Source organism: Neovison vison, chromosome 5 (genome assembly GCF_020171115.1).
Source record: "Neovison vison isolate M4711 chromosome 5, ASM_NN_V1, whole genome shotgun sequence".
Taxonomy (NCBI): Eukaryota; Metazoa; Chordata; class Mammalia; order Carnivora; family Mustelidae; genus Neogale; species Neogale vison.
Genome location: NC_058095.1, coordinates 166729286 through 166746822, shown reverse-complemented (window position 1 = coordinate 166746822; position 17537 = coordinate 166729286). Strand labels below are relative to the sequence as shown.

Here is a 17537-nt window from a genome sequence, read left to right as displayed (position 1 = left end):
AGGCAGGCAGTGTGTGCCCTAGACCCAGGCCACAGCTGAGGAAAGGACCCTCATACGTGTGGTCCAACCAGAGCTCTGGGACTGAAAGACACCCACGGCAGGGACCTCCTGAGACAGTGACGAGAGTCCCAAGCACCAGCGCCCCCATGGGCTGCCAGGAGCGCTCAGAGGAGGGGGCGTCCCACAGGAGCGGCCGTGTCCACATGCCCTGGACGTCGCACAGCAGTGCCTGGAGCCTGCTATTAGAGTGTGCACACGGTCGCCTCCAGATGGGGGAGCCAGGGGTCGGGGTGCTGCGGCAAAGCCCCATTCCCGACAGATGGAGAGACAGCTGAAGTCATGGCCACGCCCACCAGACCCGCTAGTTCAGTGCACTGACTAGCCCACCAGACCCCCCAGGCCAGTGCAGGGCCTAGCCGCTGACGGACCCGTGCCGGTGGCCCGGCAAACCACACCGGGTGACTGGAGTGTCAGGACAGCCCCCGCGGCACCCAGGACGCACCGAGGACAGTACTTGTTGTTCCCCTGAAATTCAGCCCAGGCAGAGGGGGCCCCACAGGCCGCCAGTGCTACAGGGGGCCTGGCTCCAGGCCTCCTCCCACAAATGCAGAGAAGTGACGCTTCGGCCATCGCCCAGACAGTGTGCTCTGTCCCGCTTTGGGGAGGGCGCAGCAGTGTGTCCCTGGGCCTGGGCTGCCTGCAGGGACATGCCGGGCACTTCTACTCACCTGCTAGAAAGCCCTGGACGCCCCTCCAGGCCCACCCAGAGCATTCTTTGCCTCTGGCGGGCCACGCACAAAGCCAGCGGACAAGGCTCTGGTCCAAGGGCAGGCTCAGAGGCTCTGTGTGCATAACATCTTCTCAAGAACTCACGTGATTTTCCCCACCACCTACGGGCCTCTGCACCCCGGACTACTGTGTGCCACACGTGAGTGCCGGGGACACGGCACCTGCAGAGCCCTGCACCAGACAGGAGGGGGTCCCAGCAGAGACCCAGCAGAGGTGTGGGCTGCAGAACCCCTGTTCCCTGAGGGTGGGGTGAGTGATCACGTGGTGACATCTGCGGGCAACAGACGTCCCAATCCTCAGGGTTGACAGCGTGAGGACGGGGTCGGCCAACACTCAGGGGGAGGGCCGCTGGGAGGAGGCAGCCAGCCCAGCACAGGCGCCAACACGAGGAAAGACGCTGTCTTTTGGGCTCCGTCACGGGTCCTCACACCAGCCCCCCAAAGGTTAAACACCAGGGTACCCTCTGACGCCCATGGGGGGCATCTGCCCACGTGATGCCCCGTGCCCTGCATCTCGCAGCCGCCCCATGGGGCTCTCTGCCTGGACCAGCACGTGACACGGCCGGTGAGGTGCAGGGACTCTGACGTTCTTCCCTAGGAGAGGAAGAGACCCTTCTGGAAGGTGCCCCAGTGCCCCAAACCACAGCTCCTCTCCAGGGGTGGGCCCCACCGAGGGAGTCCCAGCCCGATGCCAGCAAAGCCTGACCAGGAGCAAACGTGGTCTCTCGGAGGCCGCTGCCACCAAAACCACGTGCTTCCCATTCAGATGCGTAAAGGCTCCGGGGACGCCGAGGTGGAGGTGAAGCAGGAGACACGGGAGCCGACGAGAACAGTGCCCGGGGCCACAGGCAGAGGGAGGGCACGTCTGTGCTTCGGAGCGTTGGGGCCCAGCTGCAGGCGTGGGGATGGAGACGGCCGGTCCCCGGCCAGCCGCCAGTCTGCCCCGACTCCGCTGGGAGGCAGAGCGGGGTGGCAAGCAGGTGCGCGGGGTGGAGAGATTCCCGCACACCTGTCTGCCCGGGGGCGGGCGGCTTTGGGCCCGGGTGCCATCAGCTGGAGGTGTTCCCAGGGCGAAAAGAACCGGGGCAGCTGCCGCGGTCGCTCGCAGTCCCCAGCCCCAGCCCCTCCTCTCCTCTGGGACACGGGGGCCCCAGCCTGGGCAAGGCCACCCCTCGGAGCCTGCACCGTTCAGCACCTGGCTGAAGCCAGCGTCACCGTCACGCAGAGGGTGACCGGCCCTGGGGGACAGGAGCAGGCCCCCACCCGGGCCTCTCCCCTGGCGCTCGGGAGCCCATGGGCACAGTTTGCCAGCCCCTGAGTGGAGCCGAGAAGGCCTCCCACTGAGGGCTGGGCTCTGGGAAGATGCCGGTGAGGCGTCAGGAAACACGGGCCGCGTGTCCTCAGCACGAGCTGCTCTCTGCCCAGCGGTGGGCCCGCGGCGGCTGCCGTGTCCACGGGAGTCCTTGGGATAGGCCTCGTGGTCTAGTCCGTCTGGGGACCACCGCGGAGTCTTACTGAGTGACATGGGCAGGGAGTGGACTCTTTACAGGCCGGACGTGTGTCCACACCGAGCCTCTCCCGACGGTGCCGTGGGTGCTGGGCGGCTCACGCGGCCGTTGCCGCCCCTGCGGGCTGCAGAGCTCCCTCTCCCTGCGCGTTTAGGAGACCAGACACATCCCTGACTTGGACGCCGAGGCCGCCCCCTCCGCAGTCACCCCCTTCATGTCGTCGGGCATTTGCCCGTCAGAACGCCACACGTTCAGCTCCGCAAACACGCCCGTCTCGATCATCTCCTCCTGCCAAGGGATGGGACAGCTGCCCGTCGCAAATTCCTGGAAGAACTCAGCATCGGCTTTGTCGAAGGCCACACCCTTGACGGTGGAGAAGGCGCCCACATCCTGGATGTTCTTGGCATAGACTGTCCTGGAGTCCGGGACAAAGGGGGGTGTCAGCATCCCTGTGAGGAGAGAAAGCACACGACGTGCGACACGTAAGGGGGAGGGAGCAGCCGTATGCTCAGTGAGCAGGGTCACCCTGCCCCAGGTGCCCCAGGGGCTCAGGAAAGTTCTCGGGAGCCTCGCAGCCCGCTGAGCAAGATGCAAGGAATTTCGTGTCCAGGCAAGGATGGAGGGCTCTGGCCTGTGCCCACGCCAGCCTCCCCAGGGCCGGAGCCATCTGCAGGTCGGATGCCCTGCAGCCGGTGACCCAGGACTGCGCTCCCCCAACCCACTCAGGAGCCGCGGTGCCCTAGTCACCAGACACAGAACAGCAGCCACGTGACCCTGGTGGCCCTCCTGCCCTTCCTTTCCGTGTGGCCCCCGGGCTAAATACTCTGCCAGACCCATGCAGTGGCCCTGGGGACCCTCCAGTCTCTCCTGGCTCCCAGCTCCCCCAACCCCAGAAGAAGGAACTTCTCTCCTCAGGCCGTGGCGGTGAGGCCCGTGGTCATTGGCCTCTGTAGGCTTTGGGGCGGGGCCTTGCCCGCACACGCACCTGCCACGGCCAACACCACACTGGCCAAATGGGCAAGTGTCTTCCGGATACGCAGCTGGAAGCCTCCTGCACTGCCTTGGGTCAGGGGCTCCTTAAAAGTACAGGGCATAGAAAGCCACTGCCGCAGGTTTGGGCCCTCAGTTCAAAGGTCAGCAGCATGTCCCACACGCACGCCAACCAGCCTCCCCCAGCCCAAGAACCTGTGTGCTACCACCCAGCTTGGGGCATGGGGTGACAGGACGCGGAGACGGGGGTTACTCAGGGGCAGGAGGGTGGCTGGGGGGAGCCCAGGAGGCACCAAGCAAGGCCCCTTGGTGGGGCCAGGCCAGCAAGGACCTGCTGGCGGACCCGCCCCACACGGCCCCCCGGTCCAAAGGCGCACAGACACACCAGCCTCGAGCTGTCTCCAATTAATGTCCTTGAAGAGGGGGCTGGTGCGGAGCCCGTCACACGTCCCGTCTCTGAAACCCAGGCGCTTCTCGGGGTCCTTCTCCAGCAGTGCCTCACAGAAGTCCTTGCTGGCCTGGCTGAACGTGTCCGGGTACTTGACGGCCTCAGACAGGATCCTCTGCTTGAGCTCCTTGTTCTCCACCTGCACCGTGGGACACGCCACGTCACAGGAGCCCATGGAGCCCACGGGGGGAGGCGTCCAGCTCAGCCAGTGCACCTCCCGGGAAGACGCTGGGCGGAGGTGACCGAGGAGGTGATGGGACGGAGGTGACGGTGGAGGTGACCGAGGAGGTGACAGAGGAGGTGACAGCGGAGGTGACAGAGGAGGTGACGGCAGAGGTGATGGCAGAGGTGACAGAGAAGGTGACAGTGGAGGTGACGGCAGAGGTGACAGAGGAGGTGACGGAGGAGGTGACAGTGGAGGTGACAGAGGAGGTGACGGTGGAGGTGACAGTGGAGGTGACGGTGGAGGTGACAGAGGAGGTGACGGCAGAGGTGACAGAGGAGGTGACAGCGAAGGTGACAGAGGAGGTGACGGCGGAGGTGACAGTGGAGGTGACAGAGGAGGTGATGGTGGAGGTGACAGAGGAGGTGACGGCAGAGGTGACAGAGGAGGTGACAGAGGAGGTGATGGCAGAGGTGAAGAGGAGGTGACAGAGGAGGTGACAGTGGAGGTGATGGCAGAGGTGACAGAGAAGGTGACAGTGGAGGTGACAGCAGAGGTGACAGAGGAGGTGACGGCGAAGGTGACAGAGGAGGTGACGGCGGAGGTGACGGCGGAGGTGACAGAGGAGGTGACAGAGGAGGTGACGGCAGAGGTGACAGAGGAGGTGACGGCGGAGGTGACAGTGGAGGTGACAGAGGAGGTGACGGCGGAGGTGACAGAGGAGGTGACGGCAGAGGTGACAGAGGAGGTGACAGAGGAGGTGACGGCAGAGGTGACAGAGGAGGTGACAGAGGAGGTGACAGCGAAGGTGACAGAGGAGGTGACGGCGGAGGTGACAGTGGAGGTGACAGAGGAGGTGACGGCGGAGGTGACAGAGGAGGTGACGGCGGAGGTGACAGAGGAGGTGACAGTGGAGGTGACGGCAGAGGTGACAGAGGAGGTGACAGTGGAGGTGACAGCGAAGGTGACAGAGGAGGTGACGGCGGAGGTGACAGTGGAGGTGACAGAGGAGGTGACGGCGGAGGTGACAGAGGAGGTGACGGCAGAGGTGACAGAGGAGGTGACAGAGGAGGTGATGGCAGAGGTGAAGAGGAGGTGACAGAGGAGGTGACAGCGAAGGTGACAGAGGAGGTGACGGCGGAGGTGACAGCGGAGGTGACAGTGGAGGTGACGGCAGAGGTGACAGAGAAGGTGACAGAGGAGGTGACGGCAGAGGTGACAGTGGAGGTGACAGCGAAGGTGACAGAGGAGGTGACGGCGGAGGTGACAGAGGAGGTGACAGCAGAGGTGACAGAGGAGGTGACGGCGGAGGTGACAGAGGAGGTGACGGCAGAGGTGACAGAGGAGGTGACAGAGGAGGTGACGGCAGAGGTGACAGAGGAGGTGACAGAGGAGGTGACAGCGAAGGTGACAGAGGAGGTGACGGCGGAGGTGACAGTGGAGGTGACGGAGGAGGTGACGGCGGAGGTGACAGAGGAGGTGACGGCGGAGGTGACAGAGGAGGTGACGGCAGAGGTGACAGAGGAGGTGACAGTGGAGGTGACGGCAGAGGTGACAGAGGAGGTGACAGTGGAGGTGACAGCGAAGGTGACAGAGGAGGTGACGGCGGAGGTGACAGTGGAGGTGACAGCGAAGGTGACAGAGGAGGTGACGGCGGACGTGACGGTGGAGGTGACAGAGGAGGTGACAGCGGAGGTGACAGTGGAGGTGACGGCGGGGGTGACGGCAGAGGTAACCAGTCGCCTCCGCCATCACCTCCACCATCATCCCCACCGACACGGACACCGACACCTGGTGTCTGAATCTGAGCGCTTTTCCGGAGAACCCCGTTGCCAGTGACGGGGTGTCGGGCCTGCACAGTCGGCAGGGAGCCCCACAAGGAGCCCCGAGGTGCCCCGTGCCCTCTGAACCCCGGGTCCGCCCCCGCTCGGGCAGACCCCGGCCACGGGGTCTCACCACACACAGATTCGCCTTCCCTAAGATCGCAGAGCTGCGGGCTCTCGCGAGTGCCTCTCGGGTGGGACACGCACCCCCACAGGCCGGGCCGGAGACCAGGAGCCACGCGGCCCCGAGCCCCGTTCACCCGAGCCCATCGCGCTCACCACACACAGGAGACCGGGCTTCGGGTCGGGGCCCAGGCACCCCCCCACCCCCGCGCTTCTCCCCACGGAAGGCGGCGGCCACCCTGCCTCGAGCGAGTCCGGGGGCCATCGGTCGACAGCCCGGGCTCAGCTCCTGTCTCTCGGCCACATCCTGGTGGTTCTGAGTCACTGCCGCTGTTGTTCTACTGGTCCCGGCGAGCTGGGACCAGGCTCACGAGTCGTGAAGCCCGCAGGGCGGTCTGCTGCCTGCAGACGGCTCCTGGGACCTCCGGCCCGCGATGACCTGACCGAGGTCCGCGCTGGGAACCAGGAGGCTCGCCTGACTCGCTTTACCGCAGCCTCGGCTGTTACGGGCCCTGAGCTGGGCCCGAGAGGTCTGAGGTGAGCCGGCACCTGCGATTCTGGGGCCACAGCGGGAGCACCCCCGGACTCCGGGCAGACGGGGCAGGGGGAGGGCGTGGGGGCCCGGGGTCGGGCACAGTGAGGTGGGGCCTGCTCTTCAGAAAGGCTGCCGGGCCGGACGGAGAGCTCGCCGGTCCGCCGTGGACGCACCAATGGGGCACCTCGGGCCCTGTCTCCCCGCCCCAGGACTGGCTTGGGCTGGGGGAGCCGAGGGCTACTTGTGGGGGGCGGGGGTTGGGGAAGTCCGGGCCCGGCGGGTCCTGAAACGCTTGTCAGCGTGGGGCTCCATGAGATGAGGTCACCACGTCCCCTCTCCTGCCCGGGAAGGATGTACCATGAGGGGCCCCTTGTGTCCAAGGTCTGAACAGCGGCTCCCCCAGGAGGCTGGTCACAGGGCGGCGGCAGGACGAGTGTGCGTGACCTCCTACCTTCTCTCCACGGGCGCGGAAGGGCCCTCTGGCCGCGATCATCTCATAGAGCGTGACGCCCAGGGCGAAGTAGTCCACGGAGAAGTCGTACTCTTCGCCCCGCAGGAGCTCAGGGGCCATGAACCCTGCGGGCAGAAGCGGGCGCAGACTCCGGCGCGGGCCCCGGCACTGAGCACGCACTCGGCCCGGGCAGGCACGTCCCAGACGGGGCTCCCTGCGTGCCCGCGGGCGGGGTCCTCGCCTCGACCCCTCTGCAGCGGGGCTGCCCTGGGCGCTGCACACTGGGGAGCCCTTCCCTGCCCACAGCGATACTTGGAACGCCCCCAGTCGTCACAGCCGGAAATGCCTACAGACGCTGCTGAGTGTCGCCTCCGGGCAACACCGCCCCGGGTCTAGCCGCTGCCTCTCGTGAGCTTGAAGCCCCGCCTCCCCGTGGCTCGTCCTGCAGCCGGAGCCGTGGCCCTGGCTGGCCATGTAGGCGCAAGTGTGACCCGTGGCGTCGTGGTCAGGCGCTACCAGCTCCTTCCCGAAAGGGCACAGAAGGGCCGATTTAAGCCAACACAACCCAGAGAGCAACCGGACGCACACCGTTGCCGGCCGGCACCTCACAAGGGGAGCTGGGGCCACGCAAGGAGCCCACATCCCCAAAGCACGTCCTGGGCTTTCCCGAACCACCGCGTCGGGGAGCCAGCCAGCACGGGGCAAGGGCGCACGGGCCGGTCTCTGGGGCCCACGGTCCACTCCCCTGGGACCAGAGCAGGCAGGTGCTGTGGGCAGGGCACGGGCAGCTCCTGGGCCTGCCAGCTTCGGACGTTCCCAGGGAAGCACAGCTAACGAGCCTGTTGATTTCTGGGGCCTCCCGGCCCTCCGCGGATGGTCTCAGAGCCAGGCTCCAAGAGCGGATGTGCTCCGTGCAGCGGCCAGGCCGACGGGGACACAGACCCGCTCCTCCCCGCGGAGGCTGCCGGCACGCAATTCCACAGACCCGCCCGGCCCCCGCAGGCCTCACCCCTTCTTAGGTCCCACTTTCCGGGAACTGCACTGTGGCTCAGATGTGGTGAGAAGGACGCGTCTAACAGGCCACCACTTCGAGACAGAAACGGGGTCTGGGGTGACAGCCCAGCAGGCCTCAGCGAGGGGGTCAGTTTCTGCAGCAAACACCCCGGGGGGGTCCCTGCTCTGCCCCCAACCCCAGCAAGGTGACACACAGCTCTGTGTCCTGAGGTGCTACGTGGCACCTGGCACAAAGTGAGCACCAGGAAATGCCAGTCACCGAAGGGCAGGGGAGTGACCGCCGGTGTGAGCTGGTCCCCTGCGTCCCTGCTCAGAGGGAGGCCGCGGCAGCAGCGAAGCCTGGGGCGCCCTCTGGCGGCCGGCAGGGCCGTCACACCCACCGTCGACCGGAGTCTGGCCTGTGGAGCCGCGCTCTCTACGCCGAAGCACGGCAGGAGCCCACTGCCATGGTCCACTCAGCGCTGGAGCGCCACAGATTCTGGAACACTCGACGTCGCAGGGGCCCTCCCTAACTGAGGCCACAGGGGGGACAGAGCTGCCACGGCAGCAGGGACAAACCCATAAGGGCTCAGAGCCCAGGACAGGAGAATCTGGGGACACAAAACAAGGTCCAAGTAGCCCCAAATCCTAGTGACAACAGTCCCTCCTCAAAGCCAAGTCAACCCAGGGACGGGCTGGCTGGGAGCCCCGTCTCCCGGAACATGGCGGCACAGGGGGACAGACCCCCAGGTGCCGGCCGGCGGGAGGCGGCGCCCAGCTCCCCAGCAGTCTGGGCTGCCCGCTACGCCCGCTCCAACACTGGGGGGCCCCCTCTGTTGTCTGCGGGCCCTGCTTCCCTCCCCGCCAGGGCAGAATGTGTTGTGTACGAGCACACAGTACACACACAGACAGACACACCTTTGCACACGCACACTCACACATCCTGGACGTGGGCAGCCCCCTCCCCTGCAGAGCCAACCCCGGCCACACGGCAGTGGGCGCTGGCCATGCATCGCGGCTCTCCCGGTCTGAGCGCGTTGGGGGGCACGGCGGGCGATCCGCGGCAGATGCCCCGGGCTCCAACCCACGGGGCCGGGCAGGTTGGACACATGCACTCTGCTGATGTCCAGGAGGCCACTGGAGGCAGAAGCCCCCTCACAGAGCGCGTGGCCCTCCGGAACCAACAGGTGGGGGACCCCCTGCCGCGGGGTCCGGGCACACCCACCGGCCCACCCAGTGATTCCACGGTCTGCTGTGAGGGTGCACGGCCTCGCTCCCTGCCCCCCACCCTCTCAGGGGCTCACCTGGGGTGCCTGCGTAGCCCTTGGTCTTGGTCTGCCCGTCCTTCAGCTCCACAGCCAGCCCAAGGTCAGAAATGCGGATATTTCCTGAAAGCAAACACGGGCCGAGGTCGCCCGCGGGCCCACGGAACAAAGGCACCTGGTGTCCCTGCACCAGCCAAGGGCGGCCGCCGCACACACACACGCACGCCCGTGAGCGCCCACACGCAGCACACGCCCTCCCCAGGGCCCGAGGCCTCTGCCGCCCCAGCAGACTGCAGAGGGACGGAGGGGCCGCAGTAGCGCCCAAAACCACCTCCAGAACACCGCACGTCTGCAGGACTTGTGACACAAAGCGGGGGGTGGGGGGCGTAAGGGACGTAAAGGAACCCAGATCTGCGTGTTTCCTTCTGACAAGAAGCCCTTCGAAGGCAGAGAGCGTAGCCAGTGTGTCCTCCTACCGAAGCAGGAGACCCTGGCAGGGGCAGGCCTGGGCAGGGAGGCAGGGAGGAGGGAGGGGGGACGGCGGGAGGCAGGGAGAAGGGGACCCAGGGGGCCCCTCACCGTCATCGTCCAGAAGCACGTTCTCCGGCTTGAGGTCTCGGTACACGATGCCTCTCTGGTGTAGGTGCTCCAGGCCGCTGATGATCTGGGCCGTGTAGAAGACCGCGCGCGGCTCCTGGAAGCCGGGGTTCTCCTCGTTCACGTTGTAGATGTGGTACCTGCGGTCAGACCACACAGGCCCATGCTTCCCTGGCACAGTGCACAGGGCATCCACAGTGGCCACGGGGAAAGAAATCTCAGGGGACAGTGAGAGCCTCAGAGCCCGTGCTGGGTGTCTGGTCGTTGTGGGGTCTCAGCACCAGCCTGAAGGACCCGTGGCAGTCTGAGAGCCCCTGGTGGCCTGTCGTGCCCTCACAGGTCCCCCCCCCCCACCAGCAGGACAGGAGCCGAGGCAAGAGTCCACCATTCTCCCCACCGCCCCCACACTCGCCCGCACCAGCTAGCAAGTGGACCCTGACGCCGTTTCGCCACCGCCGGCCCGAGGACGGGGAGCGTGGTGGAGCCGGCCCAGGCAAGTGCCCTGAGTCACCGCAACCGTGAGCAGTCACTGCAGTGTCCGTGTAAGCATGCCAGCCGGCTCCCCGGGCCCGAGCACACGCGTCTGGGGCGGCTCCGGGCAGGGCTCCGGGGTGGGCCTGCTGGGGTTTTCCCGCCAGCGTCCCTCCGCCCCAGACTGCTTGCCGTTTTCTCCGCTCTACATTCCACAGAAACGCAGACCTAACGAATACGGGGAGCAAAGTGTTCGCAGCGGAGAGCGGCCGGCTAGAGGCAGGCCAAGGAGCAAGAGAAAAGCCCTCGAGTCAGCCGACAAGGCCGACGGTGCCGCGTCAGGGCGACGCAGTGGTGGGTGCCGTGCCGTGTGCGGGCCTAGCCTGGTGTACGGGAGCGGGGGGGGCACAGGGGGACACAAGACCGGGAGCAGGGGGGGCACAGGGGGACACAAGACCAGGAGCGGGGGGGGGGAGGCACAGGGGGACACAAGACCGGGAGCAGGAGGGGGCACAGGGGGACACAAGACTGGGAGCAGGAGGGGGCACAGGGGGACACAGGGGCTCTGCTCTGGCACAGCACACCACCGTGTGACACAGCGGGCTGGAGGGGGACGGTGGAGAGCGTCACACAGGACAGTGGGGGACAGTGCGCTGTTACACGGCGTGCTACGTAGCGCAGTGTTGTACGGGGCAGCAGGGGACGCACCGGACGGGACGGTGCAGCGCAGAACATGGTGGCAACTGTAGGACGGTGTGAGACGGCGGAGCGCGCGTGGACAGCACGGGGCGGCATGGTGTAGTGCAGCGGGACGTGATGTGGTGTGGCATAGTATAGTGTGGTATCATGTAGCATAGTGTAGGATGGCGTAGCATAGTGTAGGATGATCTAGCATAGTGTAGGATGGCATAGCATAGTGTAGGATGGCGTAGCACAGTGTAGGATGGCGTAGCACAGTGTAGGATGGCGTAGCACAGTGTAGGATGGCCTAGCATTGTGTAGGATGGCCTACCATAGTGTAGGATGGCGTAGCATAGTGTAGGATGGTGTAGCATAGTGTAGGATGGCGTAGCATAGTGTAGGATGGTCTAGCATAGTGTAGGATGGTCTAGCATAGTGTAGGATGGCGTAGCACAGTGTAGGATGGCGTAGCATAGTGTAGGATGGCCTAGCATAGTGTAGGATGGTCTAGCATAGTGTAGGATGGCGTAGCACAGTGTAGGATGGTGTAGCAGAGTGTAGGATGGCGTAGCACAGTGTAGGATGCCGTAGCACAGTGTAGGATGGCCTAGCATAGTGTAGGATGGTCTAGCATAGTGTAGGATGGTCTAGTATAGTGTAGTATGGTCTGGTATAGTGTAGTATAGTGTAGTTTGGCCAGGTACAGTGTAGTATAGGGTAGTATGGGGTAGCATAGTGTAGCATGGTGTCGTATAGTGTGTTATGGTGTGGTATGGTGTGGGATGGTCTGTACAGCATAGGACGGTGTAGTACAGGTAGCACGGCATAAGGTGTGTAGCAGTGGGGTTAGTGTAGTACGGCGTATGGTCTAGTACAGTGTAGTACAGCGTAGCATGGTCTGGTACAGTGCAGGACGGTGTAGTGTTGGCCACACGGAGCAGCGGAGCGTAGCATGGTGTAAGGTGTGGAGCATAGAGTACAGCATAGTGGGGTGTCGTGTGGTCCAGTACATAGTGCGGTGTCGTGTGGTCCAGTACATAGTGGGGTGTCGTGTGGTCCAGTACATAGTGGGGTGTCGTGTGGTCCAGTACATAGTGGGGTGTCGTGTGGTCCAGTACATAGTGGGGTGTCGTGTGGTCCAGTACAGCGTAGCAGAGCATCGTGTAGGGCATCGTCGTAGGGCAGTGTCGTGTGTGCTACAGTGTGAGGCCGTGTACTAGCGCGCTGACCAGCACAGGGTCGCGATCACGTGTTCCGTATGTCATGTTGTGCACACTTGCTAGTCTCTCTCCTCTTCCTCGTGGCCTCACGAGGGTCCCGTGAACACCACGGGCGCTGCGGAGGCGCGGAGTCCAGGGTGCAGAGAACCGACGGCCACGGCCGCATCCGTGCGGCTGGGAGGCTCCCTCAGGGGCCGCGCGTGGACCAAGGCCCCGAGAGCACCGTGTCACTCAGTACCCCCGTCTCACACCAGCCCACGGAGGCAAGAGCGCTCCAACGGCCCAGGGTTCCCCACCGAGAGCCAGTGGTCTGACTCCCCCCCGGAGCCCCAGGCCGGGCCGGCCGACCCAGGCACCGGAGCCAGCGACAGCAAGCCATGCTCCCGAAGCCGGCCGCGCCGTGTTCCCAGCTCAGCCCCCAGAGCCATCGCCGCGTGATGCCCCAGCCTGTCCCCACGCACGCGTCCTCCACTGTCCACCCCACGAGCCCGGCCCCTCGCGCTCCTGCTACCTCCACCCCTGCGCACTCACGCAACCCCCGGTCCCCAGGAACCCGAGGTGCCCCGGCGGCTGGAGAGCCACTCACCACCTCCCCACTGGCCCACATTTCATGTAAGACGAAGGACACACCTCCTCGAGGGTCACCAGCCCAGGGACAGAAGAGCGGGTTGGTGGGGGCCCAGGGCTTCTCCTCACCGTGCTCTGGGAGCATGGGGGCCCCAGACCCCTCTTCATGCTCAGCTGCTTGAGCCCCCAGCCCCAGGTCCCCCGTTTACCTTATGTCCCCTCCGTTCATGAGAGTCATCACCAGACAGAGGTCAGTTTTGGTTTCAAACGCATAGGCCAGAGAGACGATAAACCTGCTGTGAACCTTTGCTAGAATCGTCTTCTCGACCATAGCACCCTGAAAAGCAAGATGTCAAATCAGTGCCCAGGTTTAAGTGGGAAAGTGCTGTCACTGGAAAGAGTAAGTCCCACATCCCAGGAAACAGAAACAGGGTCACAAAGGTCCTCGAAGCAGCTTGCATAACGCAACTGCCAACAACTTACAGATGTGCCCCCTCCCCAGAGACCAGATCAGCCGTGCAAACGTCTGTGCGTACTGAGGACCCCGGGCTCACCGGAGCCCCCGGCAAGGAGACAGGAGTCAGAGCAGCAGCCCTAACAGCCCCGGGAGAGGAGCCAGCGCCCCTGTTCTGAGCGGCCCTCCCTGCGGTCCTTCCTTACCCCGGACCGACTCACGCATGGCAACCCCAGACCCGTTCTCTCCCGGCCCTGGACAGCGGACAGCCGGGACCCACTGGCATCTGTTCATCTTCTGTCCATCTATCACATTTTTAAAGTTGTGTTTGGGTAAGGAAGGAAGAGCTCTTTTGTTCCGGAAGGCCCCCACATCCACACCGCCTGAGTACTAAGTTCAGTGAGGACACTGGCCTCAGGACAGACGACGCCGTGGGACAGTGGGTTAGGATGACACGTCACCCTGCCTGCTTGCCCCCGCAGCCCCAAGGGACAGCACTATTGAGAAACCCTGGGGTGGGTACCCTGGGTGGCTGCTGTTTACCCCAAAAGCTGCATGTGTGCTTGTGGAGGGGAAGGACAGGAACCACACAGGATGGGAGAGGCGCTCCGATGACCTGGCGGCTTTGCCACCCTCCCTAAAGGGCGTCTCGCCCGTCTCGGGGAGAGCAGACACCACGCAGCCGCCTGTCACGCCTTGGTTCGCCCCGGCCCGGAGAAGACGTGCGGAGGCTGTCGGCTAGACTCCCAGGGAGCCCCCCCCAGCACAAGCCAGCACCGAGAGCCCTGAACGCTGGGGTGGAGAAGCAGCCGCTCCCCAACACCCGCTCCCCTACCCCTACTTCGTGGTGGTGGTGGAGACGCGGGAGGCTGGTGGGAGGAGCTTCTGAGGGGCTCCACCGGCCGGTGTCGAGCCTTGGTTTTGGCTCAGGGCATGACTCCAGGGCGCTCGGATCAAGTCCCACATCGGGCTCCCTGCTCGGCGAGGAGCCTGCTTCTCCCTCTGCCCCTCGCCCCCACTCATGCGCTCTCCCTCTGTCCCTCTCTCAAATAAATAAGTCTTTCAAAATAAATAAGTAAATAAAATTAAGCTCAAAACAAAGGAGACAGCTCCCAGGACGGGCAGACCCGCCCACCCCATTGGTCGCAGAGGCCGCCTCCGAGAGGGGTCACGGCAAACCCCGCGGGGGGGCAGAGCCGGGCCGGGGCAGCAGAGCTGCGGACGGGCCCCTCTGTGCCCCGTGGGCCAGACCATCGGCGCAGGACGCAGAGGCTGCCCAGCAGGAGGGACCCGGCGTCCCCAGGGCAGAGGACGCGGTCCACAAAGGGTGCCGTGCGGGGCAGGACGCGGCCCCGAGGGCCCTCCCACCCGTGAGCGGCCCGCGGCCCACCTGGTAGCCCTTCCTTTTCTTGAGCCTCTTCTTGCTGAGCTTCTTACAGGCGTACAGCTTGCCCGTGGCCTTCATCTGGCAGGCGGACACCTCCCCGAAGCCCCCTTTCCCCAGGACCCTGAAGTCCAGGAACCAGTCCTCGCCCATGGGCTGGGCCTCTAGCCACTTCCACTGCAGGAACCTCTGGAAGTGGAGGCTGTCCAGGTACTCCTGGAAGGGCGTCCGGCTCAGGTACGCCAGGGTGGCCTGCAGCAGCGGCTGGAAGGGCGCGTCCCCGCTCGCCACGGGCCCCTCCCGGGCCTTCGCCACCGCACCCTCGTCCAGGAAGCTGCAGAAGAGCTTGGCCTGGGGGTCCAGGTACTCGGCCAGGATGGCCCGGGCCTTCTGAGGCCGGAGGTCGTCATCGGCCGTGTCATAGTCCTCGATGTCCTTCCAGAGCTCCAGAGCCGGAACGAGCCTCTCGTCGGCCCCCAGGAACTGCTGGAAGAGCCGCTTGCCGATGGGCTGCTCTGAGCACAAGCTCGGGAAAGCCAGGTCCAGGCTCTCCCGGAGGCCCTCGCACTTGGACAGCGGGGGCAGCTTGAGCTTGGCCAGGTACTTCCTGTCCCGAGAGGACGGGCCGCCGGTCCCGTCGAAGCTGCCGCGGGCGGCGATGAAGGCCGAGTTGGCCACCACCGTCTCCAGGGAACCGAAATCCATCCCGGTGCTGGCCGCCTGCTGCAAGAGGCCGGACCCCCCCCACCCCAGGCCCGTGCCCCCTGCCCTCCCTAGACAGCAGGCGCCCCAGCAGGTGCAAGGGTGACTAGCGGCCGGCCGCGCAGGGAGCCCGGGAACCCAGCTGACACAGCTCTGGCCAAATCCTGGCCCAGGGTCACAGAGCAGGTGCCAGAAAAAGACAATCCCCTAAGCTGCTTCCAGGAGGATTAGGCAGCCCCTCCCCACCCCCACCCCTGCCACTTCCTCCTTGGAGCCCGCCAGGAAGGACAAAGGGCAGATCCCGAAGCATCTGCTGAAGCTGCCCCGTGGCCCCCTGCCCAGGAGCGGGAGGTCAGAGAGAAGGCTAAGGGGTCCCGAGAAACCCCAGATGGCTGGGGGCTTTCCCACTATATTTCATTTTTGTCTTAAAAAATAGCAAGTGGGAGGGAAAACAGCTGGGAACAGGAAGTCAGAGAAAAAATTTGCAGGGAATAGCTTCCCGGGGTGTCCGAGGGTGAAACCATGGCCAGGGGACTGGTTCATATGTGGGGACCCAGACTGACACGGACGGTGGCCTGCTCCAGGTCACCTGTCTGCACCAGGGACCTAAGGTAACCCGGCACCTGCCGAAGGATCAGCCCCGCACCCCCCCACCTCCACCCCCCGAGCTGAGCTCACAAAGCAGAGACGCCTGGAGAAGCTTCCGGTGAAGTTAGGGCTGAAGCAGGAGACCCTCAGCTACACGCAGGGCTGAGGCCTCGAACTGAGACGAACAGGAGGGAGAGCGGCGTGAAGAGGCCTGGGACACACCTGGGGGCACACAGCTGGGGGGACACACCTGGGGACAGACAGCTGGGGGGGACACACCTGAGGGCACACAGCTGGGGGGACACACCTGGGGGCACACAGCTGAAGGACACACCTGGGGGCACACAACTGGGGGGACACACCTGGAGGCACACACATGGGGGGACACACCTGGGGGATATCTGGGGATGCCAGGACCAACAGAAATGTCACCTTCACACAGACATGGTCTTGTCTGTCTAGTACCCAGCAGCTGCTCAGTAACTGTGCGGGGAAGAAAAGGAAGTGACGGAGGTTATGGTTTCGGGAGTGGAGGAAGGGAGAGCTTACAGAATCAGGAATGCAGGAGCCAGCAGAGGTGGGGAAGGCCAGCCCACCCCATGTTCCTCCTGGCAGAAGAGGGTGTCTGGGAGGCAGGGAGGTTCTGCACGTGGGTGTGGGCAGAGGCAGGGGAGGCCAAGGGAGAACTTGCAGAGCAGCCCCAGTCCCATCCTTGAGCCCTTCCTGCCCTCCCGTCAGGGTTCACAGGGTAGTGGTTGGGGCTAGCTGCAGTCAATGCTCCAGTGAAACCATCAGAGCCTGGAGGGTTTTTGTTGGAAGATTTATTTTTTTTTTTCAAAGATTTTACTTATTTATTTGACAGAGAGATCACAAGCAGGCAGAGAGGCAGGCAGAGAGAAGGGGGGAGCAGGCTCCCCGCTGAGCAGAGAGCCCCACACAGGGCTCGATCCCAGGATCCTGAGATCACGACCTGAGCCGAAGGCAGCAGCTTAACCCACTGAGCCACCCAGGCACCCCCGTTGGAAGATTTTAAATTACAAATTCAATTTCCTGCAGTTACAGGGCTGGTCAGAGTATGTATTTCAAATTGGACAAGGTGTGTTTTTCGAGGAGGCTGATTTCATGGAAGTTGTTGAGCTTATGTATATAGAACCGTGTGTGGCACTTCCTTGTGTAGGAAGGGTCTGTAGTGATGCTTCACTTCTGATGGGATCACCTCTCGCCATAGATTCGTCAGTTTTATGGACTTTTCGAAGAACCAGCTCTTTCACAGACTTTCCCTTTTCTTTTGTTCTTATTTCATTGATTTCTGTTGTAATTTCTTGTTTCTTCCTTCTACTTGCTACCCCACTCTTTTCCTAAGTTTTCCAAGTGGGAACTTAGATCACGAACTCGAGACTGTCTTAGAGCACTCAGAGCAGACACTGTCCTGTTGCTGTGCCGTGGCCGCAGCCCATGAATTCTGACGTCACCCGTTTGTCACCAGTCCTACACATTTCTTTTTAATTTCCCTCAAGACTTCCTTTTGAATCACGAATTATTTTGAGGGTAGTGTTCATTTCCTCACATGTTTGGAGATCTTCCTGTTGTTTTGTTATTGATTTCGAGTTTGACTGTATCGTGGTTGGAGAACACATGGCTTAATCTCGATGCTCAGATTTGTTGGGCTTTATTCTCCAGCCCAGGACACAGTCTACCCTGGTGTATGGTCCAAGGTCACTTACAAAGAAACTGGATTCTGCTACAGGGCAAGTGTTCGAGAAACGTCAACGGCGTCCTGTTGGTT

At 63.7% G+C, this 17537-nt stretch overlaps 1 protein-coding gene across 1 annotated transcript; it reads right to left on the bottom strand.

Annotated features, from left to right (window-relative positions):
* Nucleotides 1-1965: 1965 nt before the first annotated feature.
* On the bottom strand, nucleotides 1966-15166 carry GRK1 (G protein-coupled receptor kinase 1). The gene is made up of 7 exons (XM_044250707.1): nucleotides 14468-15166; nucleotides 12833-12960; nucleotides 9667-9824; nucleotides 9127-9210; nucleotides 6830-6954; nucleotides 3672-3873; nucleotides 1966-2745 (listed from the first exon to the last, which is right to left on the bottom strand). The coding sequence occupies exons 1-7, from the start codon at nucleotides 15164-15166 to the stop codon at nucleotides 2447-2449; spliced, it is 1695 nt and encodes a 564-aa protein (XP_044106642.1). The 3' UTR covers nucleotides 1966-2446.
* Nucleotides 15167-17537: the final 2371 nt, after the last annotated feature.

Excerpts from the sequence above, each read along its gene's own strand:
- GRK1 (XM_044250707.1), bottom strand. The coding sequence starts at position 15,166 with ATGGATTTCGGTTCCCTGGAGACGGTGGTGGCCAACTCGGCCTTCATC. Across the intron at positions 12,961-14,467 it reads AGAAAAGGAAGGGCTACCAG|GGTGCTATGGTCGAGAAGAC; the intron begins GTGGGCCGCGGG and ends CTTGCTTTTCAG. Across the intron at positions 6,955-9,126 it reads GGGCTACGCAGGCACCCCAG|GGTTCATGGCCCCTGAGCTC; the intron begins GTGAGCCCCTGA and ends TTCTGCCCGCAG.